Source organism: Andrographis paniculata, unplaced genomic scaffold, assembly GCF_009805555.1.
Source record: "Andrographis paniculata isolate CXL003 unplaced genomic scaffold, ASM980555v1 Contig9END, whole genome shotgun sequence".
Lineage (NCBI taxonomy): Eukaryota > Viridiplantae > Streptophyta > Magnoliopsida > Lamiales > Acanthaceae > Andrographis > Andrographis paniculata.
Window position 1 is genome coordinate 4,615,506 of NW_026137639.1, and position 13,445 is coordinate 4,628,950.

At 39.4% G+C, this 13,445-nt stretch overlaps 2 protein-coding genes across 2 annotated transcripts; both read left to right on the top strand.

Moving 5' to 3' along the window:
• The first annotated feature begins 2,389 nt into the window (after window positions 1-2,389).
• On the top strand, window positions 2,390-3,693 carry LOC127244110 (uncharacterized). The gene is made up of 3 exons (XM_051264447.1): window positions 2,390-2,875; window positions 3,028-3,246; window positions 3,322-3,693. The coding sequence occupies exons 1-3, from the start codon at window positions 2,390-2,392 to the stop codon at window positions 3,691-3,693; spliced, it is 1,077 nt and encodes a 358-aa protein (XP_051120404.1).
• Window positions 3,694-3,810: 117 nt separating this feature from the next.
• On the top strand, window positions 3,811-4,260 carry LOC127244111 (uncharacterized). Its single transcript, XM_051264448.1, has one exon. The coding sequence runs from the start codon at window positions 3,811-3,813 to the stop codon at window positions 4,258-4,260; it is 450 nt and encodes a 149-aa protein (XP_051120405.1).
• The last annotated feature ends 9,185 nt before the right edge of the window (window positions 4,261-13,445 follow it).

Consider the following 13,445-nt stretch of genomic DNA (forward strand, 5'->3'; position numbering starts at 1 on the left):
GCATTGTCGGCCGCAGCCTACCCATTGACCCTCCTCTGCTCGGAAGGACTATGATTATGGTTTGTGGGTTGTGGTGATGGTGTGTGCTTCATAGGTAGGGTAGAGGTAGCTATAGTTTCTAAGGGCATGTGCAATGCGGATACTCTATTCACTTTATTCTTTCCACATCATTTTCTTTTTCTGTCAGGTTATCTGAGATATCATATTCTATTTTATATCCACGATAAAGAAAGTCATATATATATATATATATATAGTAGATGAAATCCAAGTGTGAATTGCCAAAAATGAAATAAAGATACAGATTTTTCTTAAATTAGATATTTCACTTGTCGAATTTAATATTTCAAATTAAAGGAAAAAGACCATTTGAAATTATATTTTAAAAATTATATTGTCTAAATAAACCAAATTATAATTATTGTTATTATTAAAATAATAATGAGTTAACTAAGGATTAAGATTAGATATTTTGGTTGTTTGTTGCATATTTTTATTAAAACATGTGTGAGATTATTAATTTGGGTTTTTTTTATTTCGAATTGAGTTCCAAAGTTATAACTCACTTGGTATAACAAATATTATTGGCTTCGAAACCATTATTTTTAAATATGAAAATTACTTGGCAGTTGAACACTAATACCGACTTAATATATTTCCGTCAAAAAATTTATGACTGCTTGTCATTTTAGTTTGTTCTCTTTTTGTGACCGTGCTCGAAATTTAATGAATTTTGAATGGTTTGAACGAAATCTGCAGAATTCATCCCAAACAACCCAACAAACAAAACTCATTTCAAAAGATATATAACACATTATGTATATATCTTAATTGTAATTAATCTTTGTTTCTGCTTGTTAGTAAACTTTTTTATCACAATAATTGCAGCTATAGTCTTACTTTTTAAGATCAGACATTACATCAAATAAGTACAATACAAAGAATAATTACAACACTTATTTTTAAGATAAAGCATCACATTAAATAAGTATTTCGATCTCATCAAATTCAAAATATACAATAAAAATAAATATACAAAAGAATATATCCAAATAATAAAATTTGAGCATACTGTAAATAAAGAGTGAAAAAAAAATTCACCATGTCTACAATTGTAGAATAAGTTTGTAATTTTTTTTTTTTCTTTATACATTATTAATAAGTAACTAATTAAAATTTATATTAGATTTATACGTCAAAAGTAACCATCACTTGGTAATGTTTCTTTTATTATAACTTTAAATTCATTTCTAGTACAAAGCCAAATGTGTCTATCTACTACGAGATTTCCTATAAATATTTTCAATATTGTTATGACTATACAAAGATTATTTATTTATTTGTTTGTTGACATTGAATATATGCTTCTTGTTTGATGTGGGAAAATCGCGGTTCATGTTATTTTGTTAACCTTGTTAAAGAAATTATTCGTGAGATTAAAGGGCCATTAACTTCTTTTTATTTGTTTTCTATTGTTGTTAATTGATAAAAACTTATAGGACACCATTTTAATTTTTTCTTAGATGCATTTTCCAATTTTAAAGTTCTATGTACTTGCTTGGTGTGATTATTCTCATTTGTTATATTACTTTTATAAATTCATAAAGGGTGCCTTCTTTTTTATGCATCTTTATTTTAAGCTTGTGACATTTTAGTTGAAATAATTTTTTGGTGTTATGATCTTTTATGTACGATCATATTACAAAGTGTTATCCCAAAAATATATATATTATTTGGGTTTAAAGGAAGAGAAGACAACTTAATCGTTCAACCCAAGAGAAACTGAAATCCATGACTCAAATAAAATAATATCTAACTAGATTTGGATAATGATAAGATATGGATAAGATAGAATCTTAGTCAGTTAAATTTGGTGAGATTTAGCGCGTGCACATATATATATATATGTAGTCCATGGAGAGAAACACTTGCATACATCAATGCGTTAAGAAGCTTGCAGGTTGCGAATACTACTGTCTGTTGGATGGCTACTAACGTTACCATCAAATTCCCATCAAACTGGAGGACTGTGAAAAAACCACTTTTACCTGTCTATATGATACTTTCGCTTATAGGATGATGTCTTTCGGGCTCTACAACGCCCCAATGACCTTCCATCGATGCATGTACCATATTTTCAGTGATCTCCTAAACTCATGCATTGAAGTACTCATGGATGACTTCTCAGTATATGACAAGACCTTTTCTAGATGCCTTAGTAATTTGGATAAAGTGCTACTCCACTGCATCGATATTGATCTTGTGTTGAACTGGGAAAAGTGTCACTTAATGGTAAATGAAGGAATTGTTCTTGGCCATAAAATATCGCTTTCCGGAATAGAGGTGGATAGATCAAAGAGTGTAATTGAAAGAATGTCAGCGCCTTCGAATGAGAAAGGAGTACGAAGTTTCCTTGGCCATGCTGGCTTTTACCGTCGCTTCATCAAGGACTTCTAGTAAAATCACCCAACCACTCACCGCGCTGCTGTGCAAGGATGCTAAATTTGAGTGGTCGAGTGAATGTGAGGAGGCTTTCCTGATTTTGAAGGAGACACTCATCACCTCTCCCATCATCTCGGCACTAGTGTGGAGCGAGCCATTTGAGCTGATGACAGACGCAAGCGACTATGCCGTCGGTGTTGTATTAGGACAGAAGGTGGAGTCCAAGCTGAATATCACTTATTATGCCAGTAGGATGCTAGACTTCGCTAAAAGGAATTACACTATGACTGAGAAGAAACTACTAGTCATTGTCCTTTCTTTCGAAAAATTTAGACAGTATCTGATCGGGACCAATACCATAGTTCACACTGACCATGCAGCGATCAAATATTTGATGGAGAAGAAGAAGACTAAGGCCCACTTGATTCGTTGGGTTCTTTTACTCCAAGAGTTTGATATAGAAATCAATGATCGAAAAGGGAAAGAAAACTTTGTTGATGATCTTTGAGTAGACTTCGACAACCGGAGGACAGATCCCTAGATATTAATAATTCTTTTCCTGACGAGCAATTGTTCCCTGTGTAGGTTAAGAAGCCATGGTTTGCAGACTTAGCAAATTTCTTGGCCACAGGACAGTTTTCTACTCACACAATTTTAAGGAAAAATGAGCGTCTTCTCAGCTTGGCAAAGAACTATTTTTGGGATGAACCTTATTTGTTCAACATCGGCTCTGATGGAATTATCCGTCATTGTGTAGCAGAATCAGAAGTCTTGTTGACCTTGAATGAATGTCATGGATCCCATGTAAGAGGGCATTTTGCTGGCTAGTGCACAGCGGCCAAAGTTTTGTAGTATGGCTTCTTTTGGCCAACCCTATAGAAAGGTGTTGATGCCTTTGCCAAGGCTTGCGACAAGTGGCAAAGATTAGGCTCTATCTCGAAGCGAGATAAGATGCCTCATACTGGAATTTTATTTTTGGAATTGTTTGATGTATGTGGAATAGATTTTATGGGACCTTTTCTGAATTCAAATGGAAAGCATTATATCTTAGCGGCGATGGATTATGTGACCAAGTGGGTTGAAGCGCAAGTGCTCTCTACTAAAGATTCCCACTCTATGATCCGCTTCCTAAAGTACATTATTTTTCTGAGATTTGGGGTTCCGAAGACTATCATCAATGATGAAGGCACCCATTTTGTGAATAAGGCGCTACAATCTTGCCTTCAACAGTATGGGGTCACCAACATCTAACTACTCCCTATCACCAACAAGCAAGCGATCAGGTGGAAGTTTCTAATAGAGAGATCAAACACATTCTCCAGACCACAGTCAACAAGAGTTGCAAGAATTGGGCTGAAAAATTGGATGATGCATTGTGGGCGTACAGAACAACCTTCAAGACACCAATTCGGATGTCCCCTTTTCCTGTTGGTGTTTGGGAAAGCATGCCACCTCCCATTGGAACTCGAAAATCGCGTGTACAGGGCCATCAAGTATTTGAACTTTAATATGTTGCCAACCCAAAAGAAGTGCGCAAAGCGATTATTTGATCCAACCAAGTTCCAGTATCTTGCATCTGAAAGTGCAAAGATTTACAAGGAAATGATGAAGTTCTATCACGACAAGAAGTTGAAGAAGAAACAATTCACTGAGGGGTCTAAGGTCTTACTCTATGATTCTAGGCTTCACTTATTCCCAGGAAAGTTGAAATCTAGGTGGACTGCGCCATATGTTGTCAGACAAGTTTTGCCAAGCGGAGCCAAAAGAATCAATAATGTGGATAACCTGAGGGAAAGCAATTCATTCCTAGACAATTGAGCGAGAGTGAAACCGTATATTGAAGGGACTGTATTGCTGTAGGCCGAAGCAGAGATTGATTTGATTGAAGTTCAAAAGCTCGCTCCGTGATTAGAACTTAACTGAGATCAAGAATTTCATAATCTTATATCCGCCAAAAGTTTTACTTACTTTCTTCAATCCTTTCCTAGTTAAACTTTTATTGCTTTCTTGGTAGCAGTTTATCGCTTTCGTAATCATATTTTATTGCTTTTATAAAGTAGTAATTTCTTGTTTTCATAGGAATAAAACTAACGCTTTCACATAGGATTAGAATTATCTCTTTCCTAGGCAGTTATCGCTTTCAGTAGAGTAAAATTTAATTGCTTTGTTATCGCTTTTCTAGAGTAACTTAGGTAGAATTTTAAACTTCTAGCCTGAGCCTAACCCAAGCCAACCTTTATTTCTCTTGTTTCACCCTGATACATGCCGGATGAGTGTTACCGCTCACCCAGTACAATTTACCCAATCCCTTGTCTGTCATACTTAGGAAAATTAGAACTGCTGTTTTAACCGCTCACTCGCCCAATATCCCGCCCTTAAGCCTTTATATTAATATAATAATACTGGACTGATTAGAAATTGAATTGTCTGTCTCTTACATCACCCATTAAGTGAGCAAAGAACTCTCCTCTATAAATACCCTTTTCACTCCGTCATTTCCACTTTTATCCTAGAATTAACTTCTTCAGTACGCTAAAGAGAAACCGCCATTTCTCCGTGTTCACGAATTTGAAAAATCTTCGTCTTCCAACCGATTTTAACAAAATCTGAGGTAAGATCTAGGGTCTCCGTGATCATATAACTTGATTTCATGGTTTATTCTTCTTATTTCATAGTCAATAGCGCAGAATCAAAAATTATTTTTGCGAAAACTTATTGTTCGTTGAACTTTTGCAAAAACTTATGTACCTTTATTTTATGTGAATCTGAGACCATTATCTGTTGGATTTAGATATAATATCGGATACTCTTACTTTTTATGGATTGATTTTCCACTTTTACATGGATTTTGTATATTCGTGATTGATCTCCCTTTTTCACAATGACACCTTCCATGGAGTGTTTAGTTTTGTTGTGAGATGAGGAAATAGGTTCCAATCAACGAAAATTAAGATATTTCTACATGTTTAGTTGATTTTTTATCCATGTTGGAACTAATATTGCATGTTTAAGATTATTCTGTTTGCGCAATGTTCATAAGAAAATATTTAATAAGCCTTAGGCTATCTGAAAGCCATCACAATAGATCCAAAAATAAGCAAGCGAAGTCTGAAGGAGGAAATAAAGAAGGTCGAAGCGAAGATTTTGAGGAGGATTAAGAGGATATTATCCACTGACGGAAGGAAGGTGTTGGAAAGAAGCTCAGGTGCTGAATTCGTTGAACCAACAGTGCCTGAAACTTATTACAAGCGAATGAGAGTTCCAGAACTGACTAAGGATTGGAGCGAGCTTAGGAGGCTAAAATCCATTGAATTTAGAACGTACATCCCAATGTTCCCGGAGGATTGCCTGAGATTAGAGTATATAGATGAGACTGACCTGATATATCCGGTGAGCGCAGATGGCTGGACTACGCGGAGCTGAAGGATTTCAGTAGAAGAGAAATTGAGCAGGAGTTCACTCGTCAAGCTGCCACAGAAAAGATGAAGGCCTTTCGATCGGAGAAGATTTCAAAGAAGGACTCCGCCAAGGAAGCGAAGGCAGTACTGGCTGCCAAGTAGTACGATGAGGGAACTCTACACCAACATGAGCCAAACAGAGAGCCCCAAGAGCACTTATATCCGAGGGAAATTGGTGGACTGTTCGGTAAGGCAAATAAACCAAGTCTTGGGATGGCCGCTCCGCTACTCATCCAAGGAGATGAAGAATAAGCTGAACGCAGCGGAGAGTTGCAGCTCGCTGGAGATGCAGTCGCTCTACAGAAACTTCGCCACCACCCCCGAATACGAAAGCAAAATTTAAAGTTTGGGTCGGTGGACGAAAACAAGAAAGAATGGGTAAAATGGTCGCTGAGGAGGATTATTATAAGCTCGCACACGACTGAAATTAAGCCCGAATACCTGGTCACACTGCGTTCAATTTTTTAGGAAAAATTGAGCAACATTTTCATGGCCGTTCTCCCTAACCTTAACAAGAACAACATTTTCTATCAGCAAAGATCAACACTTTCCGGATTGCGCGTTCTTGTTGAGCGAGAACGTCATTCTCTACAAGATATGAAAGTTCGCACTGAAAAAGACCTTCAAGAAATGCAAGACCAATGAGATCGTTATCGCCCCGACCTCGAAGATCTCTTTGACGAGGAACTCGAAATGGTTACTGCAAATTGGGATGTTAGAACCAGAACATGATCACGTTTGTGTCACCCTTTCGGATGACAAATAAAACCCCTTCCTGTGGGTTCAAACCCTCGAAGGGTTCTTAGATCTCTTGCAATAAAAATCAATGACAGTGCTCTAAAAAGACAGGAAAATACATTTTTTTTTTTTTCAGGAAAATACATTTTTAGATACTTGGCATTAATATTTTCATGTACTAATTTTCCTTCCTGATCCACAATAATAAAAGCCCCATTCTCGATCTTTCTGTGAATGATGAAAGACCCCTTCCAATTCGGGGACCATTTACCCATCCTATCAACTTTCTTGTACGTGGATAATATTGTTTTCCATACTAAATCTCTTTCCAAAAAAGTTCGAAGAGACAACTTCTTCCTATAATATCATGCTTGTACTTCGTTATGCCGGATTATTTGTTCCAAGGCTTCCATACGTTCTGTAGCCACTGTCTTCAGATGTTGCATCATACTTTGCTGATACTCCATCGTGTAGTCCATACTAGTGTAAGCCACTCGGAAAGTGTGTACGTTGATTTCGGCTGGAAGTACCGCATCCTGGCCAAACGTGAGCTGATAAGGAGAAAATCATGTGGACGAACTCTTACTGATCCGATGAGCCCATAAAGCTTGGGGTAACAACGTATGCCACTTCCTGGGGTTTCCTTCTATCATTTTCCGAATGATATTTATAATAATCTTGTTTGCTGTCTCAGCTTGTCCGTTGGCCTGTGGATAGTAAGGTGATGAATTGTGAAGTTTCACGTGAAAACTTGCCAAAAATTCAATAAACTTCTTGCCCGTGAACACCAGACCCTGATCAGTGATGAGAGTATATGGAATGCCAAATCGGTAAATGATATGATTGAGTACGAATCAATTACTTCCTTTTGCGTCACATTCTTCAAAGGAACTGCTTCGACTCATTTGGTAAAATAATTGGTAGCCACTAAAATAAATGAATGATGTTTAGATGAAGACGGATGGATTTTACCAATAACGTCAAGTGCCCAGGCTTTAAAAGGCCATGGTTTAACCATTGCCTGCAACTCCACCGATGGCAGATGGTTCAATGGACCATGTCTCTGACATTCTTGGCATCCCCTTGCAAACTTGATGCAATCCTCAAATATTTTAGGCCAGTAAAAACCCATGCGATGAATAGCCCATCTCATGTTAAGACCTGCTCGATGTGCTCCACACATTCCACTATGAACCTCTTGCATCACCTCTAAGGCTTCCTTTGGACCCAAACATCTCAGCAAAACCTCATCTATAGTTCTCTTATATAACACTCCCTCCACTAACTGAAAACGCAAAGCTTTTAAGCGGACCCCCACATGTGTTGATGGCTCTGGTGCTTGCAGATAAGCAATAATCTTGGTTCTCCAATCTGCAGAAATATTAGTATTTCCAATATCAACCTGGCTGCATGCAGCCTGCTGATTTTCTGCTCTTAGGATGTGCTTGACGGTTACTTCTGCAATTCTAGACAATAGATGGTGCACTACATCTCTGTATTGACGTAAATGAGGGTAATTGCATACGTACCACCTCAGGACTTGGTTAATGATCAACTGTGAATCTCCGTAAATGACGACCGACTGAACGTTCTTTGCCACCAACATCTTTAGCCCCAAAATCAATGTCTCGTACTCAGCCGAATTGTGAGTCATTTCCTCCATCTATAGCTGTAGCAGAACCTTTTGTGCGTCAGGCCCTTTCAATATTACTTCTGCTCGTGATCTTCCATTTGCCCGACATCTATCAAAAAACATTTGCCAAGGGTTAGTTCTTATATAAGGTACTAGTTCATTATCCTCGGACTCACCTCTAGTAAGTTCTGCCAATAGGTCAACCACCACTTGACCTTTCATTGCTTTGAGAGGTCTGTATTTTAAAGAAAAAATAGTCAGTTTGATAGCCCATTTCATCAATCTCCCTTGCATGGTAAGCCTGTGCAAGAGCAACTTAACCAAGTCCACCTTGGAGACTACTTCAGTTTCCCTTGACAGGATATAATGCTCCAATCGGGTACAAGCGAACACTAGAGAATAACATATTTTTTCTGGCATGGTATAATTTAACTCAGGCCCTACCAGGGTTTTACTCAAATAGTAAATAGCCCTCTCTTTTCCATTGTCCCATTCTTGGACCAGGATACTACACACCACATCCAGACTATTCGCTATATATAATCTTAAAGGTCGATTACCTTTTAGAGGAACCAACACAGGGGGTTCTGATAGCGCCTGTTTGATCACTTCAAATGCTTCTTGTTGTTCAGAACCCCAAACCAAATCGGCTGTTTTATTTTTTAACAACTTAGTAATGGGTCTTACTTTCCCTGCAACATTCGATATGGATCGCCTCAAATAATTTACCTTCCCCAAGAAACTTTGAACCTTCTTGATGGTTCGAGGCGGCTGAACTGCTGGGACTGCTTTGGCCTTCTTGGCATCCATTTCTATTCCCTTTTCGTGCACCAAAAATCCTAAGAAATTCCCAACTGATACCCCAAACGCACACTTAGTTGGATTCATCTTAAGGTTGTACCTCTTCATCCGAGCAAAGGCATTCTCGAGGTCACCCAAGTGTGTGCTGAAGTCGGCCGATTTCACTATCACGTCATCAATATACACCTCCATTGACTACCCAATAAGATCATGGAAAATGGTATTCATAGCTCGCTGATATGTAGCCCTTGCATTTTTCAACCCGAAAGGCATTACCGTCCATTCGTAACTTCCCACTGCCTCTGGGCATCTGAACGCGATCTTTGGAATATCTTCCTCTGCCAGAGAAATCTGATTATATCCAGCATATCCATCCATAAAACATACAATCTTATATCCTGTAGTCGAATCAATCAGCATGTCTGCCACGAGCATGACATACTCGTCTTTAGGAGTTGCCAGATTAAGATCTCTGAAATTGATGCATATCCTGATCTTCCCATTCTTTTGGTTACAGGAACTATATTTGCCAACCATTCTACGTACTGACAGGGTCGGATGAAGCCCGCTTTCAATAACTTCTCGATCTCTTCTTTGATCTGAGGGAGCAGTTCAGGACTGATTCTCCTGGGTGGTTGCTTGTATGACCTGAAAGCATTTTTTATGGGCAACCGATGCTCGATCAACCTCCGCGCTAATCCAGGCATTTCTGAATAATCTCATGCCAGATATTCCATATTCATCCGTATTAGCGCTATCATCTGTTCCTGCTGTTCTTTGGATAATAAACCACTTACCCGAACCACTCTAGGTACCTGGTCGGTCCCTAAGTTGTATTCAATAAGTGGGTCTTGTGAAGATAGGGAAGATTCTATTTTCTCCAGAAGATCTGGCCAACAAAAACCTTCACCTTCAGCAACACAATTATCCCAACCCCCATAGCTACGCAATTTAACCATTAATTGGTTTAAATTAAATTTTTTAATTAAAACATCACACGTATCAAATTCTTCCATAAAAGAAAGAATAAAAATTTCAGAAGTCTAGCTAACATCAAAGCCACCAAATACAAAGAATGTTTCTGATTGAATCACATAACCTTGGGTGGTTAGCCTGCAGCTCTTCCATAGTTTTCCTTGATCAAACAGTGTTGTTTGAGAGATATGGGGTACATACTCGGAATACAACACCGATTCTTCCATGCTTTCCGAGGCATCAAAGGGGTTTTGGTTTGCATCCAACTTGTAGACCTGATCCCCATTCCAGAATATTATTTGCTGATGGAGTGATGAGGGAACGCATTTGGAAGCGTGAATCCAGTCCCTTCCTAACAATGCTGAGTAAGTAGTCTTTGCATCCACCACAAAGAACAATGTAGAAATTACATTTGCCTCCACCTCAATAGGAGTGACCAACATGCCTTCTGGTTTGGTCGGCTGCCCCGTGAAACTAGTTATCTCAACATTTACCGGAGACAGATCTCCAACTCCTTTTCCAAGTCTCTTGAGGGTTCTCAGAGGCATGACATTGAAAATAGCTCCATTATCAATAAAAACCTTATTAACCGGCTTTCCACAAGCTTTAAATAAGGGATCAACCTTCGGGCAAAGACGGGAAGATCATTGGCGGGGGTAATTCTAGCGCCAAATTGGGAACCATCGCTATCTGTGCCCATTCAGGTTCTTCCATATAACCATCACTCAAACTTGCCCATTATTCCTCTTCGAACCGACGCGTGTCAGTCATCCCAACCTGAAATGGTGTACTATCTGTTCCTCTCGTATTTCGGATCCCTTTGCGTAATCCTTTCATCTCATCTTTAGAAAATGATCCGAAAACCACGTTAGATGGTTCCTCTTTCACTTCTTCTATCACCGGATCGATATTAATTCGTCTACAAAATTGATAACAAAAACACCAAGCATTCTTAAGTGGTCTCTCTTCCTCTCTCTGCCTGAGTAGATAGCCTTCTTGACTTCTTCATTCGAGTGACCTTTCTGGTGGTTTCGGTCGTCCCTTCCATGATTGTTTCCCGTGTCTATCAGCATACCTACGTTTGGCATTACGAATTTGAGTTCAATTCATACTTGGAAACCGCAGATCTACATCAATCGGAAGTGGCTTCCGATTCCTGTTCCATCCTTCATGCACCTGCCTAGGTTTGCGGGTCAGTTGATCACGAACCACTGCCTGATTCTTCACTTTCACTTCAAAAGTGCCATCCACCTTATCCCATTTCTCTGTAACCTGACCCTCAGAAACTTTGAACTTATCTTTCGACTCTTCTAGCCTCTCCTTGGGCTTCCGTTCCCTTCTCTTTATGTCTTCATCGTCTCTATCCAACAGTCCTGTGAAAGACGAACAGAAGTCATAGCAGTAGTTACCTTTGGAAAGGGTTGTTGTTCCACTCCCATGGTGACATATTTGACAAATCCAGCCTTAATAGCCCTCTGAATTTATTTTCGAAAATACGTGCACTGACGGGTGTAGTGAGTAAAGGAGTTATGCCATTTGCAATATGGCCTCTCTTTTATTTCTTCTTTGGTTGCCAAATGTTGTCCCTTCGGGATTCGAATTTTCCCATCGACCAAGAGAATGTCGAATATCTCATCTGCTTTAGATGCGTCGAAGGTAGGTTGATCCTTCTCTTCCATCCCCGAAATCGTTTTCAAATTGGGACATACATATGGTTTCCCATGTACAATCTCCGTTGCCATCTCCTCCACATTCTTAGCCTGTTTGACATCTGATAAATAGACTTCCGTTTCCACACTGGCCATTTGTTATGCTTTATGTCGCCGGTAATTCTGATCTTTTTCCCTGAACAAAGACTCCAAGACCAGCTTTAGCCGCCAAATTGGCTAAATCTCCAACATCATGGCCTGTTAAAGCTTCCCGTAGCCGTGAATACATATTTCTAACCACCAAATTGGTCATCTCACTTTCTTCAATCACAGTCTGGACACCGACCTTTCATCAAACGGATTTGTTCGATGAACTGGTATGCTGTTTCTTCTGGCATCTGCTTGATTTCTAACAAATCCATGAGTGATACCATCGGAAGAGAATTAAAGAATCTACCATGAAATGCTGCTTCCAAACCCTCCCAAGTTTGGATTTGTCTAGCTAGAAGGTTAGCGAACCAAGAAAATGTTGTTCTAGTTAGGGACAATCCAAACAATTGTAACTTATAGAAACGATTGTTACCAACTTCCCCCAATTGGGTCGTGAAATGACCCACATGCTCTATGGTTGACAAACCATCTTCTCCCGAGAAGGTGTGGAAATCTGGCGGCCTATAATTTCTCGGGAGAGGGTGTTCGTTGATAACTCTTTTCGGAAAAGGTCTTTGGTACATCGGCTTGTTCACCGTTTGAGGATTCATGCCAAAATGCACTCGTAGTACTTGGGCGATGTCTTCTGGGTCCGCCCTGGGTGGATTATGATCAAACATCGGAATGGGGTTGTGAACCTGACCTCCCAACCTCTCATCAAACATTACTTGATCAATTCCCCTAGTACCCCGCGGGATTGTGTTTGGGTAAATCAAGGGTGTTTTCCCTCTATCCCCCAAAGCGGTAGCACTTGGAATAGTGTTGTCTACGTAGGACGGCCCAACAAAATTTGTTTGTAATCTAGATGGTGGCACCGCTGGTGGTGTTTGGGTGGGTTGAAGAGTCACCCTTGCCAACATTTGATCCAACATATTCTGCATTAAATTCTGTTTTTCTCGCAACATTGCCTGCATGGCCAGCGTCTGCTGATTGTTCAATTGCAGAACATATGTCACCCAGTCAGTGTGTGTTTGAGAAGATTCCCCCGTGTTAACCATGGAAGGTAATGTTGTTTTTCCCGCCGTGGTGGAAGAGACTTGAGGCTGTGAACCTGCCATATGGATCATTCCGATGATTCGGCCGGACCTCAATCGTATGAAATTTTTTTCTGATGTAGGATCAGCAATCTTGCCTCTTCTCCCACTGTGATCGTCAAATTGTTGATGCCATTTTCAACCAACAATAAAAAGTAAAATCCGAAATAAATTCAAATTTGACTGCCAATAATATCTGGAATCGAAGATTCCTAAATATCGTACGAAATGTAAGAAAAAGAAAAGCAAACTAATACTGAAAAGAAAATAAAGATGATCCCCAAAGCGAATTTTCACTGAAATTGATGTTGATTGAAGATGTCTTCTACCGAATGTAAACTGCTTGTTATATGTTCTCTAAACCAGTTATCGGATCGTGTGCGCAGTCGGTTGTAACTGACTGAAAACCCCGTCATGGTTGCAACCGCCTGAAGAACCGTCTTCGGTTATGTTTCGGGCTACCAACCAACCAGCCGACCAGACCAGGCGACTGATCAACCGACCA

What these genes read in the sequence shown, in the direction of transcription:
- LOC127244110 (XM_051264447.1), top strand. Translation starts at nt 2,390, where the DNA reads ATGAGAAAGGAGTACGAAGTTTCCTTGGCCATGCTGGCTTTTACCGTC. An exon ending in AGGCCCACTTGATTCGTTGG is followed by an intron (nt 2,876 to 3,027) that starts GTTCTTTTACTC and finishes TTCCCTGTGTAG; the next exon opens with GTTAAGAAGCCATGGTTTGC. An exon ending in ATGAATGTCATGGATCCCAT is followed by an intron (nt 3,247 to 3,321) that starts GTAAGAGGGCAT and finishes CCAACCCTATAG; the next exon opens with AAAGGTGTTGATGCCTTTGC.
- LOC127244111 (XM_051264448.1), top strand. Translation starts at nt 3,811, where the DNA reads ATGCATTGTGGGCGTACAGAACAACCTTCAAGACACCAATTCGGATGT.